This window comes from Esox lucius, chromosome 12, assembly GCF_011004845.1.
Source record: "Esox lucius isolate fEsoLuc1 chromosome 12, fEsoLuc1.pri, whole genome shotgun sequence".
Lineage (NCBI taxonomy): Eukaryota > Metazoa > Chordata > Actinopteri > Esociformes > Esocidae > Esox > Esox lucius.
Window position 1 is genome coordinate 10,943,630 of NC_047580.1, and position 19,405 is coordinate 10,963,034.

General features: G+C 41.7%; 1 protein-coding gene across 3 annotated transcripts in view; it reads left to right on the forward strand.

Moving 5' to 3' along the window:
• Positions 1 to 15,588, forward strand: part of LOC105013946 — a 51,996-nt gene extending 36,408 nt beyond the window's left edge. For all 3 annotated transcript variants that reach the window (XM_010875838.4, XM_020052025.3, XM_010875841.4), the window contains exons 8-9: positions 3,202 to 3,333; positions 12,413 to 15,588. In XM_010875838.4, coding sequence (XP_010874140.2) covers positions 3,202 to 3,333; positions 12,413 to 12,997 — 717 coding nt within the window. In that variant the 3' untranslated portion in view covers positions 12,998 to 15,588. The remainder of the gene's footprint in view (positions 1 to 3,201; positions 3,334 to 12,412) is intronic.
• Positions 15,589 to 19,405: the final 3,817 nt, after the last annotated feature.

A 19,405-nucleotide genomic window follows, 5' to 3' on the forward strand; every position in this document is an offset into this window, starting at 1 on the left:
ACAACGTAGGCAGAATACACACCAAGTCTACACTGAGCTCACCCCCCATTATACACAAATATATGGAAGTGTCACTGTTTGAAATCATGCTGATGTTATTCCTGCCTCCTGGGATTGATATCATATTCTAACCACATTAGCCTGTTGGAGTTATGGTGCTATGAACAGCCTTGCTTGGCTCCTGTGAGGGGGAAATGGAAGGACAATGATCGGATAAAGATTCAGCTTTCCGAAGAGTTTGCCAGTCCCACATGTTTTTTTCTCTTACAGAGTTTTTGTGTGAATGCGCGTGTACATGTGTGTGCACGCTCCCTTTTATGTTTCCGCAACACAACCACGTTGATTGGGATCTGCTCAGTCACAGGTTTGGTAGATTGAGCTATATGATATTTTCTTGGGGTGAAGGCATATCTGTATTGTTGTATATGCTTTATTTTATGGACGAGGTCCATGTCACTGTACTGCTACAGGACCATGTGTATGGTTGAAGTGTGCTTGTGTGTGTGTGTGTGTGTTTGTGTGTGTGTGTGTATGTTCATATTTGGGTAGAAACAAGGTAATGAGCTATATTGTTCTTCATTAATGATTCGAGTGAATCAGAGAATATTACACATTTCTGAAATTACTTTCATTTCTGAAAGTACTGAAAACAAGATGTTTTCAGTACTTTGCACTCCCTCACTTGACCTTTAATCCCCATGCTACCGCGTTTTGGCAAAACAGTTTTCGGGCAAGCCACTGGTGCAGTGCAGTTCTACTCACAGCCACTGAACTCTGTAGCTCCTTCAAAGTGATTTTTTGGCCTCTCTTTGGCTTCTTCCACAAGTCTCTTTGTTTGAGCCTTTTCTTGGCAGTTCCTCAGCAGTGTGATGTAGCTTCCACTTCCTGATTATTTATCTCACTGTGCTCACTGGTCTTGTTTTTTCTTCATATTCAAAACCTGACCATGTTCTTTCAAAAGTGGCCTTTCTGTCCAGAACATATGTTATACGTATATTATATGTATATTAGTCCAAAAAAACATTGTTCAAATTAAAATTGAAGCTGACAGTCTTCACTTCAACCCCGCGGTCATTGTTTTATTTAAAATACCCAGTGCTGGAATACATTAAAAATGCATTGTTGTCCAAATACTTTTACAGTTCACTGTATGTCATCTCCCTCCAGGGTGTGTCTGGTGATAGAGCTTGTTTTTTAATCTGTCGGGTTCATGCATGCTGTCGTCCATTTAGTGTGTATGTTTTGGACAGAGCCAGGGAGGTGTTTATGCGTACTGTATAGTGTGTATGAGCATGTGCTCCGTAGCGTGCGTGTGTGTGTGTGCGTGCAACCCCGCCCCTCTCCTGCTCTGTGGAGCAAACGTTGTCTGAGTGGCCATCGGAGTGGAGGGGCAGATTATGTAAGAGTCTGGCTGACTGCCCAGCCATGTCTGTGTGTGTGCAAGTGTGAATGCGTTGTTAAATGGCATCAGAGGAAGAAACAGAAAAACAGGTAGCCATCCAGCCGAAGGAATAAATAGCACACGCACTGAAGCCATTTATTCAGCATTAGCCCCATATACACTGATACAATCTCCATGGAGAGCCTATTGGAATTTTTGAATTAAGGAGTTTGATATTAGTATTCAGATTACACCTGTGGCTATGAGATGTTTATAACCAAACACAATGAACCAACTACTCATTAAATTAAATTTAATCACATTGACTTATGTAGGGTCATAAAAACATTGGCACCGACAACATAGGGAATGGATATATTTATAGTTTAATAAAATGTTTTCAGCAAAATTAAGATAAACACTTTCTTTTATTATCATAGAACATTTCCTTGGATGCAGTTCTGTAAGTGAACTTAGTGGATATATGACTGTTTTCGAAATGGAGAGTCCCTGTTTGTAATAGAGAGTAAACCACATCTGGAAGTTGGTAACTCTGCTCTATCCCTTAACACTGAGAATCCTCTGACTGATCGACCAAGAGTTAAAAAGCTCCACAGATGATGAAGAAAATCTAATTTGATGGCAGCATCTGATTCTGGTTATCTTTGTTGTCTGATTTCTGGGCAGCTGTGCTCTTCTGACACACACACACACACACGTAGAGAATATCTTTGATCTCAGGGCCATATGCAAAACGACACAGATGATTCATTAACCATCTCAATTTCCTCGAGAACATCAATCTCACTCTTTGACGGGACAGTTTCATTATGACCAACAAAACCAACATCCCGAAGGACCACACTCTTCAGCATGGAAGAGGTGAGACTTGAATTGAAGCGTTAAAGTCTGATAGCCTAAAGATTACACGTGTTAAAAGGAGCGAAGTTCACAATAAATGTTTGCTTACACATTTTTTCAACAGAGCTGATTTGACGCTGGATGATGATGTCATCCATATGCACCATCCTAACTTCCAACAACCATGCCCATGTTTACTATAAATACTGTCAGTCACTATTGTCCTCCAGGACCATAAACAGGGATGGGAAGACTGTCACGAGATCCACCTGTTTGTGGACTGAAATTCACAAGCACACACATACACACACACACACACACACACATACATACACATACTTCTTTAGTGTTGACTGTGTTGCACAGCCTCAGGAGAGAGGACACAAGACAACACGCATGCACGCTGTGTTTCATTTACATAGGTGGCCGGTCTCGTATGCAGGCAGCCATAAAGCGAAGGTGATCTACCAGAGATAATCTACTGTGTGTGTGTGTTTGTGTGTTGTGTTTATCCGTGTGTTAGTATGCAGAACGCGTGTCTTGTTAAGTTGAATTATACATAATATAATTCATCACATGGCCTTTATAATCAAATATAAAAGAGAGTTAAAGTCAAAACAGAACTGTTCTGATCTATGGTCTCCACTGTCCTATATATTATCATATTAATAATTATTTTATTATTATTATTTATCATTTAACAGACTCTCTCATCCACAGTGACTTACTGGAGCAATTAAGTGCCTTGTTCAAGTCCACAATAACACGTTTGTTTGTTTGTATCTTTTTGGCTCAGGGTTTAGAACAGGCGACCTATTGTTTCCTAGCCCAATACTCTTGACCACTTGGCCATCTCAAATGAAAAACTGATCTTATGTTAGCATTTCGAGAAGTGAGTGTGTTAGTGGCCGCCTGGCTGAGAGCAGAGCTCTAGCAAATATTCTGTGTGTGTCCACCAGGAGGCGGTGTTCATGGGGAACGGGGAGCAGTACATCTGGAAGCCCCCTGAGGACCATGACATCATCACCCTGCACCCAGCACCAGCCCCAGCGGGTGAAGGGAGACAGGGATACACACCCACAGCCATGGAGGTGAGGGATGTGTGTTAAATTACACCTGAATGGCTTTGGTTATCAGTGCCTGTTGCAACACTGCTATTCAGTGTTGACAGTCGGCAGTATGTGGCCCTCAGATTGCAAACCTGCATGTTAGACCTCATTTTCCACGTACTTTTAGTGTTGACGCATCATCCTGACCAGAGTTGAGGAGTAACGTTACTGTAATCCGTTAAATTACCAACTGAAATATTGTAATCAGATTATAGATACTGTGAAAAAAAAAAAAAAGATTACTTTTGGATTACTTCAACTGAAAAAGAATAGGTGCGCGAAATGATTATGACTGGCTGCAATCTTGTTTTTTTTTATTTCATGTTTTTAAAACCAAAATAACAATTGAGCACCTCGGTTGTGTGGGTGATCATCATGCACGAAAACGTGGGCGCGCATAAGCAGTTTAGTGACTGATGAACATGGGCTGCCTTCAAGATAAAACATTATATGGAATTAATCACAATATTTAAGGAGGCCATGTGATTCTGCTTGCTTTGCATCTCAGAATATTGCATCCAATGGTTATCATTGGCTGCTGACGACATTGACTAAGAGTTTAAGCCTAACCCTAATCACAGTTTATTTCTATAATTTGCGATTTGAAAATAAATTGCTGTTGGCCCTAATAATCATGTTACGTTCGCGCAGGTAAAACTTATTTGTGTGCAGGTGTTCAGGGTTTGCAAATGTGTGTTTGCGTGCCAAGGGGTTCTGCAACGTTTTGACAATGTTGGTGGTTGTGAAGCAAAACATCAGACTATTGTATTAATGTACGTGTGAAAAGCTACGGATATCTTTATTTTTATATACAACAATGTCAATACCCTTTTTAAGAAATTGCCATTTATTTTTCAACAAAGTTTTGAAGCAATTACAAACCTGAATAAAACAAATAACAGAAAAGGTTAACACATCCTTTGATTTTGGGTTATGTTCAGATAAACAGCCAGATTCTGGAAGATCGAGGGTTATTGGATTAATTGGGACGACTGAATATCTGATGTATAATTTAGAGATGTAACCCAATCATACTGAAGTAGAAAGCAATGTTTTAGAAACCCTTTCCAAAGGCGCTGTACAAAACCCATAAGTTAAAATGCAGATTCCGTTTTTGGCCAGCTATGTAAACTCTAACACTGACTGATCCCACAAAGGGTGCTCAGCTGGTTATTGGCTATTCCTATTAGTTTTCTAATCCCTCTTATTATGAAAGTAATCTAAAAGTACTCAAAGTAATTACTTTTTTACTGATTACTTTACTGATTTTGAGTAATCTAAAAGTTATGTTACTGATTACAAATGTGGACAGGTAACTGTAACGGAAAACATTTAAAAAGTAACCTACCCAACCCTGATCCTGACTGAATTTTTATTACGGGTTCAATTTCTTAGATTTATCTCATGCTCAAGCGGTGTACTGCATTGGTTGGACAAACCCAAAAATATCCTCTATACCATCTCCACATACAATTCTAAAGATGCAAATGTTTTTAAGGGCCTTTTCAAAAATGGACTATACTTCAGCTGTGACACATTTCAGTGTTGTTCCTCTCACTGACCAAATGGTGTAGGCATGTCATCTCTGGCATGTACTAACCTTGATAACCAGGCTCCCTGGAATTTTGAAAGTGTACAAGACTAGCAGTGTGTGGATTTAGAAATGAGTTTCGAGACAAGGGAACAGGAACGAAAACAGAAAGTGACCACAGTTTGAGTTATACACATTTATGATCATAATAGTGGAAATAGCGACAGGTTTTTGAATTGACACGCCTTTATAGACCTTGATGACATGAGATGGCTGTATAGTTTATTTTGGTGTCTGGCCATAGTAGTATATGGCCACACAACTAAACAGCCAAATTAACAACTTTGAACAAAACAGCTACAGATGATGTAAAAAGTCTACACACACCTGTGAAACTGCCAGGTTTTTGTGATGTAAAAGAATGTGACAAAGATAAATCATGTTAATAAAAATCAAGATAAGATAAATTCCCTTTTTCCACAATGTGACTTATAATGTGAACAATTCAATTGAAAAACAAACTGAAATCTTCAAGGGGGAAAATGAAAAATAAAAACCTTACAATAACCTGGTTGAATAAGTGTGCACACCCTCTTATAACTGGGGATGTGGCTGTGTTCAGACAAGAAGAAAACTGGTCAGAGAGGCTTACAAGAGGCCTACAGCAACATTAAAGGAATTGCAGGAATTTCTGGCAAGTACTGGCTGTGTGCTACATGTGACAACAATCGCCCTTATTTTTCATATGAATGGGCTATGGGGGAGGGTGGAGAGACGGAAACTTTTTCTTACAAAGAAAAGCATCCAAGTCCGGCTGAAGTTTGCAAATACAAACATCAAGTCCCACAAAAGCACATGGGAAAATGTGTTACGGTCTGATGAAACCAAGATTAAACCTTTTGGCCATAATTCCAAAAGGTATGTTTGGTGCAAAATCACAAATGCACATCACCCAAAGAACACCATACCCACAATGAAGCAGGGTGGTGGCAGCATCATGCTTTGGGGCTGTTTTTCTTCAGCTGGAATTGGGGCCTTAGTCGGGGTGGAGGGAATTATGAACAGTTCCAAATACCAGGCAATTTTGGCACAAAACATTCAGGCGTCCATTAGAAAGTTGAAGATAAAGAGGACGTTCACCTTTCAGCACAACAACGACCCAAAGCACACATCCAAATCCAAAAAAGCATGACTTCACCAGAAGAAGATTAACGTTTTGGAATGGCCCAGCCAGAGCCCAGACCTGAATCCAATTGAACATCTGTGGGGTGATTACAAAGAAGAGTGGGCAAATATTGTCATGTCAAGATGTGCCATGCTAATAGACTCCTACCCCAAAAAGACTGAGTGCTGTAATCAAATCAAAAGGTGCTTCAACAAAGTATTATTTTAAGGGTGTGCACACTTATGCAACCAGGTGATTGTGATTTTTTTATTAATCTTTTTATAAATTCAGTTTGTTTTTCAATTGAATTGTTCATGTTATAGGTCACATTAACATGACACATTTCTGACATGTTTTATCTTTGTCGTATTCTTTTACATCACATGAACCTGGAATTTTAACAGGGGTGTGTAGACTTTTTATATCCACTGTATATAGATGATGCTTCAACACTCAAAGTGGAAAATGAGTTCTAACATGCTAAAAAATTCAATATCCCTTTAAGTTAAAGGCCAAGCAAGTAGCGAGGTACTGATCTGTGTCAGAGTTCATGGGCAGCCTCATGGTCAAGAGAAGAAGCTATCTCTTTCCAATGTTGGAATCCAATGTGTAGTTCATTAAAAAAATTATATCAAATGAAGCATTTAATGTGTGTGAGTGTGTGTGTGTGTGCGCGCGCTGAATGGGTGTTTGGGGTTAGGTGGTGGAGTATCCAGGATGAGTTATGTGCTTCATGGGAAGATCTGTGTGTAATATGTAGCATCAATATACTGTAAGTGTGTTAGCTTACATGTCCAAATTGTGACAGAGAGGTTCCTGTTTACATTGAGAGCCCCTCTTTGATTGGCTTTGTCGCCAATACACAAACAACCTTTGACCTGCATGTCTTCCTGCAGTCAAACTGGGTCAGGGGCCTGGTCTCTGGTTACACTGCAGGGTTAGGGTCATATCTATGTGGAACCCCAATGTGGGGTGAACCCTTGACCTCTTCTCTCTGATTCTTTGCCCTGACACATCAGTCATCCTGACCTATGGGACTAAAAGACACCCAGTTCCTCCTGTAGTGAACTGCTTCTGTCCAGTTCCACTTTTGGCTCAGTCGAGGAAGAGAATGGACTGATTGGCGTGAGAATGCCCCAATCCCTCGAAATGAGCCCTTTACTACATCCCAGATGACATGGTGTTCCGGTGTCCAAGGTTAATGTAAAGACAGAGCCTGTGGCATGTCATACGCTAATTGACTTTTTGACATTAACAATGTGACGCCCCTTCTTAACTCCTCCTACTCATTTACTGGATAGGTTCAACAGTGCAGCGGAGAACCTCCCCCAATTTGTCTCCTTCTTGCTGAGTAGATAATATTGGGGATCTAGTTTCAGTAGTTTTTTTTCTGAATTATGGTAGGTTACTTGAAATGAGACTCTGGATTCAAGGGGGTAGAAAATCCCCCCCCATTCCACACGCACATTCTCTCTGTCTGTCTCTCTCTTTCTCTATGAGGTGACCAGTAGTCTGAGGACAGTTTATTTGTGTTGACTTGTTTAGCTTCGGGGTGGGGTTCAGGATTAAACTCGAAGGGCCACATTCTTCTGACGTTCACCTAAATAGACCCAGGGCCACCAAAATAGACATCTACTCAAATACTTTTTCTGAATGAATTGGTGCATTTCTATATTTGGTCATTTTTCCTAACATTTGCAGCTAATTTCCATTTCCTATTTACCACAGTGTGTATTCTATATGTACACTGCCTTGTTTCTACAGGAAACTGAAAACTAAATGTATATTTATGATAGTGAATGTAAGTATATTTACAACATGTAAATAGCCTATCTGAGTAAAAAACGTTGATACATCTATTATTTTCCAGTGAAGAAAGTGCAGTCGGAGAAAGCCGTTTTTGCCAAGCTGCAGTTCAGATGCCGACTCAGACAGAAGAATCCTATTAGCTTGTTAACTTGTAGTCTCTGGGTATAAGACAGCCTTGAGCTCCAGTTGGTGTGTGGCTTTGAGCAGAGATTAAGGGGTTAAGTCTGCTGCTTGGCCTCAGGACTTTAACTTCTGTGTAGAACGTGGAGAGACTGGACCACCGCGCGGCTCAGCTGTGCAACGCAATGTTACGTCTCTCTTGCTCTTTTGTTCTTTTTCTGCTTTAATCCCTCTTTCTTTTCCTGCTTTTCTCTTTCTCTCTCTCTCTCTCTCTCACTCTCTTTCTCTGTTGTTCTGACACGCCTAAATACGCTGGAGTGTGTCAATTGCACCCGTCAAAAGGTGTTGAATTTCCACCGCTACCCGCCACTCCCCCTGTCCTCCTCCTCCCTCCTTCCCTCATCTCCTCCACTCAGCTACTTTCCTTTGGTAGGCCCTGGCCTGCTCTAAACCAATGAGAAGTCCTAAATCCAGTCTTACCCGCCAACATACGCAACGCACACAAACCGTTCCAAATGGCTCCATAGACACAAAATAGCAGAAAGGCTTTTGTCAAAAGAGATTTTTGCTGTCAGGTTGTCTTTTCGTCCTGTCGCACAAAGTGAGCAGAAACAGCAACACATTTTCTGGGTGGGACGAGGTGGGGGGTTAGCGGGGGTAGTAGGGGAACAAAAAATAAAAAAGATGCAGCTCAGTCTTCCTCAACAGCTGCACTTTGGAAACCCCCACCGTCTTGCGACTTCCTTCCCCTGCTTCAAACAGCACAGCCCCCCCCCCCCCCCCACCGCACAAACACACACACAATAGCTGAGCAGAGTAAAAACACAGCACAGGGCTAGGTCTTTGTTAATCTAAAAGGTCACCGCAGATTTGTCGAGGCGGGGTATATGTACTTGCGGTTTGAGGTCTGTCAGGAAGACAGACACACACAGATGGAGAGAGTAGGAGAAGAGGGGCAGAGATCTTGAATGTTGAATCTGAAAAGAGGAACTCTCATTGTTTACATTCTCTTGTAGGTTTACGAGTGTCTGAGTATAACATTAATTATTAACTGGTTGGTTTGAGCCATGAATGCTGATTGGCTGAAAGCCGTGGCACTAAATCATTGTTTCTCAATCCTGGTCCTGGGGACCCCAGAGTGGCACATTCAAATGTATTCAAATGTAACCAACCTATAATAAAGTATTTAATTTGATTCAGGTGTGTGAGTGCTAGGGCAAGAAAAGAAATGTGCACCCCTGGGGTCCCCAGGACCAGGATTGGGAAACACTGCACTAAATAGTATACATAACATCTATTTACTTTTTTCTGTTCTAATTAGCTTGGTAACTGGTTTATAACAGCATTATGGCACCTTGGAGACTGGTGTATGGCCAATATACCACAGCTGAGGGCTTAATCCGGGCACACTATATTGTTTTGTGCCTAAGAAGAGGCCTTAACCGTGTCCCACTAGGGCCTCATTGCTAGAAATACATACTTTTCAGTGTCATGTCTATTCTAGCCATTCTACCTCAAAGACCAATCTGCAGTTTGTGAAAATGTATAAATACAATTATTTGGGCATAGCAGAGTTTTAATTCTCTTAGCAGACAGACGCTATTATCCAGAGCAACCTATAGGAGCAATCAGCATTAACAGTCTTGCACAAGGACAGCACAACAGATTTTTCACCTAGCTGGCTGTGGGATTCAACCTTGGAAACCTTAAGTTACTGGTCAGATGCTCTAACTGCTAGGATACCTGCCTGTAGTGGATGGTAGTGTCAGAAAGATAAAGACTGAGATATAGAGTATAATAAAGTGTTAGAGAGTTATTTGCTCAGCCAGTGCTTCTCGGGAGCAGAACATAGCAGTGGTGCTGGTCCGGGTGTGAACATGGAGGACAAACATGACCGTATCCCACAATCCTCTGTGGCCAGCTCTTTCCCAATATGACACAGAAATGCCACAGAGGTCAAAATGTGGGTTACATGGAATGCCTGTGCAAGATTCTACACATGCCATTCGTTTGTGAGTAGTAAATGCCAATCAGTGACTGGAGCAAAAACTCACCACACAGAAACACACGTACACATGCACGCATGGTAAATTTATACATACCAATTAAAATGTCGAATTTAGCCCAGTTTCCATCCTGTACACACAATGTCATTGAGAAGCATGTTGTTTGTGTTTTGGCTGTCATCTATATTTCTGCCACACACCATTCCTTTTTTCCCCACTACACTGTGGTGAAATGCAACTGGTTTCTCCAGTGGGTTAGGTAACTCAGTTGTTCAGCCCTGCCAAAGCACACAGCGAGCTGATAACACAGTTTACTCGGGTTTATCCTGACTGGGCAAAATGGGTCAGGTTAGTGCACTGTGCAAACAGTCCACACACACACACACACACACACACACACATTTTAGGAAACCATAACCTTTGTGGAGATGTAAGTTATTCCTGTTGAAAATTCTATGTTCTTTAACACCTAACCCAGAATTGCACACTAACATTAACCCCAACAACTTAAACATAACCCTAACCCTAACTCAACCCTTACTACTAACCATAGACCTATCCCCCAACAATTGTAACCTTTCGCCGAAACGTAATCCTTAAACTGGAAATTAAAGGTCTCCATAAAATCAGATTTTCCTTGCAGATTATTTTTGTCCCCAACCAAATGTATACAACGTCAGTGGACGGACACACACACACATATATACACACACACGCACATACATAAAATGTTGCTATAAAAATCAGGACATAAAAAATTCGTACTCTCTTCCAAAAACCTAAACTTAACTTTAAAACTAACAACAACCTCAAAACCTGATCTCCAACCTAACTGTTAATATATAACCCTAATTGTAACCAACACTGGCCAAAATAAATATTATTTTCAAAATCGGGACAGGTTTAAACCTGGGTTAAATGGGGACAGGTTTAACCCTGGGTTAAATCAGGACAGGTTTAAACATTTGCTGGTTTAACCTCAATTTGGGGACAATCAATTTAAACAAACAGACCTAACCACACACACACACACACACACACACACTGATTTGCCCATACATATACATACCTCCCAGACACACATACATGCTTTATGTGCAAGAAAACATGCTACACAGTCAGACAAACAGACATGTGAGAGAGGCAGACAGAGAGACATGTCAGACAGAAATGTGAGACAGACAGACATGTGAGACAGGCAGACAGAGACATGTCAGACAGACATGTGAGACAGGCAGACATAGAGACATGTCAGACAGACATGTGAGACAGGCGGACATTGAGACATGTCAGACATGTGAGACAGGCAGACATAGAGACATGTCAGACAGATATGTGAGATAGGCATGTGAGACAGGCAGACATAGAGACATGTGAGACAGGCAGACATAGAGACATGTCAGACAGACATCTCAGACAGACATGTGAGACAGGCAGACATAGAGACATGTGAGACAGACATGTGAGACAGGCAGACATCGAGACATATGAGACAGACATGTGAGACAGGCAGACATCGAGACATGTCAGACTGCCATGTGAGACAGGCAGACATAGAGATATGTCAGACAGACATGTGAGACAGGCAGACATAGAGATATGTCAGACAGACATGTCAGACAGACATGTGAGACAGGCAGACATAGAGACATGTGAGACAGGCAGACATAGAGACATGTCAGACAGACATGTTAGACAGGCAGACAGGCCGGTAGACAGGAATAGCAGATGAGGGCAATAAAACCCCTCATCACAAGTTACAATGTGTGCTTCCCTAAAAAGAAGATTGTTAGGACCATAGATTAGAAAATGTCCCTAATGAGAAGACATTGTTGGATATCATTGATTAGAAACATGTCAAGCAAACCAAAGTCATTGTGGTCAATCGTATTGTCATCCTTCATTTCCACCAAGTTAGGATTTTTGGTTTGAAACCTTCCAAATTAGATCTGTGGCAATAGTTCCCGAGAAGGTCAAATGTTCCTTGTTTAAATATCCTTGAGGGCCGGATTTGCTTTTCAAATAGGCCACATGATCTTAGAGGACATTTGACCAGGATCAGTGCCTATCCCTGCCGTAAACCCTTACTTTAACCCTTACCTTAACAGGTACTACTTTAACAGTTTATTCAGAACACATTGTCATTCAAAGCCATGTAAAATGAATTAGGGATTAACTGTCTTGCCCAAGGACAGAAACATACTTTTACACATTGACAACTTGGGGACTAGAAGAACCAGCAAACCTTTGATTACTGTTTAACAGCTCTAACCACGAGGCTACTGTTCCATCCCAATTGTAAAGCAGTCTTGTTATAGACCTCTCTGCATTGAATAAAAGACATGTGGAAGATGTGTTTAGCCACAGTTGAACTGCATATGGTTCGAAGACCATTGACATTATTCTTCCTGTCTCATGTCTTGTTTTCAGATCGCCGAAACCTACTCTACCGTGTGCAAACCCCAGAAGAAAAAATCTTCCCCGGAAACGAATGGAGCAAAGACCCTCCCACGCAACCACGGCTCTCGGGGGGAGAATGCATGCAGTGGGGGGAACGGGGGAGGGAACGGGGCAAGGGGCGGTCCAGCCGGGGGAGCGAGGGGCCGGGGCCGGGGGGTCCAGGGCGGCCAGGCCCGATCCCATGAGGAGCCCTGCTACGAGCCAGTCGGTGAGAAGACCTGGCCCTCCTGCGTGGTGGCCGAGTCTGACCCGGCATATGCCACCATCGACTCCCATCGGAAACGCGAGCGGTCGGGAGACCACGGCGGGGGTCTGGGGTTGAACCCCACCCTGAAGCCCAGGAAGAAGCCTCCTCAGCAGGGAGCGACGTCTCCGGGGGCACCTGGTCAACGGGGACCTCCAGCAGTACCCCAGGCACCTCCAACCAAGGTCCTGCCTGGAGGGGAAAACTTCTATGAGACCATAAGCGACGTGAAACAAGGGGCCAACAGCGCCAGCACCACCACCATCTTCACCTTCAACGACGGGATGGAGATGTATGTCACCGGCCTGTAGCGCAGGGGCACCGGCGCCCTGAGATCTGACCCGGTTGGGTCCTCCTGACCCTGTCCACACCTGATGACCTCAAAGGGACTCAAATGAATGACACCCGTGGGTGAAACCAAACCGCAGAAGTCACTAACATAGAGTAATACAAAGTTTCCCGTATTGGATCATGGCCCCGTCCAATAACAGAAGACCATTTTGGCGGTTTGGCTGGTGAGGCGTTCATCAGGTTTAGACAGAGTCTGACACCGGACTCAACCAGTAGGAGAAATAGACTTGGTTGACTGATACATGGAGGTCTGATTGTGGGTCAAGGGTCGGCCATATCGTCAATAGGAACCAAGTTCAAGGGGTTACCCCTAATTTGCACCATGGGACCAACAGAACCAGAATCACCCTAAGCCTCCGACTGTGTCACTGTACCAGTCTGGCAGGCCCAGCCTGAATCATCCCAGTCATCCCAGTCAAACTAAAACCAGACTAATTGTCACTTTTTGGACTAAATGACACTGTCACTATTTGCCCTACCTGACCTGACACACTCTTTTGGGTGACATTTTACACATATTTATTTTTGTACAAGTGTGGCACGGTTAACAAAGCATGACCTGTTCAGAAAATAACATGATGACACACAATCAGAAATACACAGGCACACACGCTCACAAACTGTAAATAAGAATCATTGTGCATGAAAACACGCATTCTCACAAACATGATAGAGGGAAGTGTGGAAACTCGAGGTTGGCTCTACTTCCAAGTTCTGACCCCGTAATGACAGTATCAGTTGTGTCCTTGAGAAAGGTACTGCTCAACTTTAGAAGGTACCTGTTTTATTTGTATTTTCAAGTTTAGAACTAAAGCTTTATTGGCTGATTGGGAGGACTAATATCACACCTACACGCAAACACACAAGCAAAACACACAAACCTTCTTGTGCAGGGACTTGTGTAATAGAAGCAAATGAAAGTCGGATGGGAGGTTTGCTGTGCTTAGCTCTTCCTAAGCAAACATCTCGAATGGGTTCTTCTCTCCGTTGTCTGGCAGATATGGTTTTACAGATCTGACATATATACCCGTACTGAGTTGGGATTTTTACTTACTTAAACACGTCTTGGGGGCTGATCTGCCCTGAAGGCAGATATTTCTGTGATTGGTTGACTTCATGGATATGGCAGAGCTTCCGTTTCAAAGGGGCTGAATATTCTAAGACAACCAGTGCTTAAGCTCTCCCCTAATCTTTACCCTTTACCTTTACTGTAACCCTAGTCCTAACCTTAACCTTTAAACCAACTATTTTAAATTTAAAAAATGAGTGACATGAGTTGGGACTTAAGCTCTGCTCACTACATAGAGTCAAGCAATTTTGTTAATTTCTGCTGTCAGGGCCGATTTGCCTCGGAGACACATTAGAGTAAAATCTAACTTGCTACCTGCGCAGCAGGATGCCCTGACCTGAAGGAGGTGCTCTTGTCTCTAACCCAACACACTTTTTCTTGTACACTATAATGCTTGTTGTTCAGTGTTGTTACCCCTAACTTTTGATTGACAGCCTACTTTTTGGTGACAACAGAGTTAACTACAAAAACAAATTCACTGGAAATCTGAAATACAACTATCAAATGTATACATTGGGAGACATCATTACAAAATGTATGACTGGATCTTGTAAAGTTGAGTTGAGCTCAATCGGTTGATAGGGCAGGGTAAAATGGCTGCTGTTTTTCCACCCACAACCACTGGGCTTGACCACAGTGACTTACTACAGTGCAACAACTGACACTTGTAGGCATAGTTTAATCCCAGCTCTTCCCTTTTCACATCTCAAAAGTAGTCTAACGTCAAGTTAAATCCATATACCAAATTATTTGTGGTGCACAGTCTTTGTGGTGCACAGTCTTTGAGAGAAATTGGCAGGATTTTGTCTCAAATGAACAGTAATGACTGGCACAGTTTAAGTCGATTTTGGGGCGAAGTGTCCCATAGAGTCCTGATTTTGTTATACTTTAGTCAGCTTTTATTTACTGCAGATTGTTATTAAAGTTATTTGAGAATTTTACTTGCATGGCAAATTACACATGCTAACACATGCACACACGCATGCACAGTTGGCAGAGACGCATCAGGTCAGGGACACAGCGTGGGCTGGGTAGATTTGTTCCCAGAAACGATTTCACAATCTCTACTTAGAACCTTTACTCAGCCTGTCCCTGAGAGACAGAAATTAAGAGGGAAAGTATTAAACATCTGTATTAACTGGAGATGCTTCATCATAGGCAGTTAATGTGTCATTTCTCTGGGGCGCCGTGAACGTTTGCTTTCATGGCCAGGCTAATATCGGAGTATCGGAGGATGGCAGGGTAGTGAAGGGCATCTGCGTAGCAGGGTCATGATTCGCTCACCCGGTTGGAGTCAATGCCAGAACTTAACTCCTGCTTCTCGGGCCGCACTCTGCCTGTCGATTGAGAGAGCTGCGAAGGGTTTGAAAATAAAGTTTAGGGCATCCCATTACCAGGGAGCGTCTTCTGGAAGGACCGCTTTAGCCTGTGCTGGTCTATTGTAAACAATCTCTCATGTAGTTCTTTGTAGAAATTGATTTTGGAAAAAAGGTACAGTATAGGTTTGATAGAGAGGCATAATAACACTTAGAGGTAGAGAGAGACAGAAACTGCTCAGGGACCAAGTGAAAGAGATTTATTAAGAGTCAATAATAACAGTATGATATAACAGAGCTTAAAGAAGTTGGACTTCTATAATGAGGCATGGTGATGTTGCCGTGTATGGTTAGATTAAAGACAAAGTATGTATATCTGCCGAAATGCACTCTGTATTTCCTTAATGCACAGGTTACCTTCATTTTTTTTAACCCTGTTGATCTTGCTATGTGTTTAAATAGCTTATGCCACTGCCATGGAGACGGTACTCGTTTGTTTAATGGTGCAATTTCTCTGCTTGAAACAATGCATGTTTTTTGACCAAATGAAAATACGAAAATATTGTGATACCTAATTTATTTCCGGACGTTTGTTTCTTGTTTTTCTGTTTTTGTCAAAAAATATATTATTCCATTTCTGGATTAGCTCTTTTAAACATTATTAAGAGAGATAGAGAGAGACAGACACACACCCTCTTTTCTCCCTATCTCCATAAGCCAAATACTGAAACTGGCACAAGAGCTGTTGGGCGGTTGCCAATAGGAGGGGGAGGCGCACTTGGATTCTATCATCCCCTTTAAAATCCTCCCTCCCTCCCTCTGTTCCACCCCTCAATAAAACCACACAGACCTGTCTATCTCCCTCCTCGTTATGTTGGGGTGAGGGAGGGCCTTTGATGTATGCTTCTGAGGACCCAGGAAACAATATAGGGGCTGGGGGGAACGGGCAGGGGGTCGTGATGACACACCGCTCTTTCAATATCAATAGAGGCGCAACACTTGTATTGGTATGCAATTTGACCGATCAATAGATTTGACCAGTGAACAGATCCAGCACCATCTACCACTGCCACTGCTAGACTGAGAAAATCTGCTGACCTTTCAATCAAACTGTTTATCCAGACTGATTCTACAAAGACATGGCCCGACCAGGACCAAATAAAGGAATAATGGAAAAATCCTTTGCGACTGCCTATTTTAGCAAATAATGTATTGTGCATCAATTTACATTTACCTGTCAGTTTAGCACACACATAACTGACAGAGAGAAGCTCACATAAATTGCCTACGTGTTGAAGCAAATGGTGTAATGTGAAATATTGTTGTTTTGATGTTATACAGAACTATTTCACTTATTGGTTATATACTGAAAGTTGTGTGGTGGAAATAATAAAGGTTAATATCACACATTGCGGTTTAACATTGGCGCAAGTATAGGATGGTTATCTTATTCCCAAAATTCATAGAAATATTTTCCAATGATAGGTATGAAGGCCCACTGGCTTTGTGACTGCCAGCATCTGTGGCCTATGTTGTAAGTGTGTTTCCATATGACACAGGGTCTTAATGTGAAAAAAAATATATATAAGAACATATATATATATATATATATATATATATATAATTGTGAAAATGTGCAAAAGATTGTAAATGTTTTATAATCATTCATAAAATATCAAAGTCTCAAGTTTTTACTTTTGTAATAAAGTAGCACCTTAAAATGTATCTGTGTCATCTAGTATGATCTTTTATGCTTGTTTTTTCGACACATCATAGGCCGTTATCAGGTTGGTTGACAGTGATCAAACAGAAGTCCAATTGCAGCTCAACGTTGGCTGCTACTCCCAACATATCAAGTATCAATGCAGTATCAGTCATCTCACCCCTTCTCAACCCTCCCCAAGTCAAAAATCAAACATGCCCTAAACTAGTGCCACCCCTCCTTGTCAGCTCTCCTCATGTCTGCATTGGTCAGTTATCACGTTGTTCTATTAAAGCCTCATGTCTCCAAACCCCTTACCCTTATGGCAACCCATTGTAACATTTATTTAAATGTTAGTTACTAGTAATTATCTCAATTGTTATTAACGTGTTCAGTTTTAATAGTAACATTTAATAGAAACATTAAACATTATGTACTTACTCCAGAAGTACTCGTATCTATTCTATATGTTTTTACAAAAGGATGTATAACGCCTGCAACTAAATTGTAGCAATGTCAGTTTCAACCAGGACATACAAACGATTCGGAATCTCACCTGGCATTGCTGAGCCAATGACACATTGCTACTGCACCCACAGCACCCCTACTTCCCATGGTTATGGATAAATAAGGCGTAGATATTTAGATACAATTATATTATTATAGTAAGTTACATTGTCGATAGAGACGCCCTCAATGGATTGGAATCGCAAGCCCAGGTTGAAGTGCTTTGATGTTTTTCAATTTCAACACAGCTAGTCCGTGAACATAACCGTAAATTAGCAGCCTTGCTTTTTGTACAACCCCGTTTCCAAGAAATTTGGGAGGCTGTGTAAAATGCAAATAAAAACAGAATGCAATGTGCAAATCATTTAATCCATATATTTAACAATTTCTTTTTACAAAAACAACACATCAAATGTTGAAAAAAAGTTGGGACACGGGCATGTTTACCACTGTGTTGCATCACCTCTTCTTCTAACAACACTGTAAGCATTTGGGAACTGAGGCGACCAGTTGCTGTAGTTCTGAAAGTGAAATGTTTTGCTTGATAAATGATTTCAGCTGATCAACAGTTTGGGGTCTCCTTTGTTGTATTTTTCATTTCGTAATCCGTCAAATGTTTTCAATGGGTGACAGGTCTAGACTGCAGGCAGGCCAGCTTAGTACCCGGACTCTTTTACTACAGAGCCATGCTGTTGGGATACATGCAGAATGTGGTTTGGCATTGTCTTGCTGAAATAAGCAAGGCCTTCCCTGAAAAAGGGAAGGCCTTGTCTGGGTGGCAGCATATGTTACTCCAAAACCTGTATATATTGATCAGCATTGATGGTGCCTTCACAGAGCTGCAATGCCATGCTCATGCTATGTGCACTAATGCACCCCCATACCATCACGAAAACTGGCATTTGAACTGTACACTGATAACAAGCCAGAAGGTCCCTCTCCTCTTTAGTTCGGATGACTCTGCCTCCATGACTCCCAAAAATTATTTCACATTTTTATTCATCAGACCACAGAACTGTTTTCCACTTTGCCTCAGTCCATCTTAAATTAGCTTGGGCCCAGAGGTAGCATTATTTCTGGATCTTGTTTACATATGGTTACTTTGCATGGTAGAGTTTTAACTTGCAGACATACTGTGTTGACAGACAATGGTTTTACAAAGTGTTCCTGAGCCCATGCAGTCATTTCCACTACAGAACCATATCTGTTTTTAATGCAGTGCCATCTGAGGGCCTGAAGATCACGGCCATCCAATATTGTTTTTAGCCTTGTCCCTGGCGTATAGAGATTTCTCCAGATTCTCTGAATCTTTTAATGATAATATGTTCCAAAAATAATGAGATCCCCAAACTCTTTTATGTTGAGAAACTTTATTCTTAAAATTGTTTCACAGTTTCCCGCACAATATTTCACAGAGTGGTGAACCCCTGTCCATCTTTCTGAAAGACTCATCCTCTCTGAGATGCTCTTTTTTATACCCAATCATATTACAGACCCGTGCCAACTGACCTAATTAGTTGTGAGATGTTCCACCAGATTTTTTAGCATTACACAATTTTTGCCCCATTTCAGTTTTTTTAAACGGTTGATCGTAACTGCAAAAATTCTGTGCATAAATGTAAACCGATGCATGCACACAACTTGATTCACAAAAAGCAATTAAAATCAGCAATTCAAACACGAAAGTGTTGACTGACACATCTGGTTGCATTTATACAAAGGCTATTTCAGAAATAAGAGTCAGCAACCTGATCTCAGAGGACTTCATGGAATA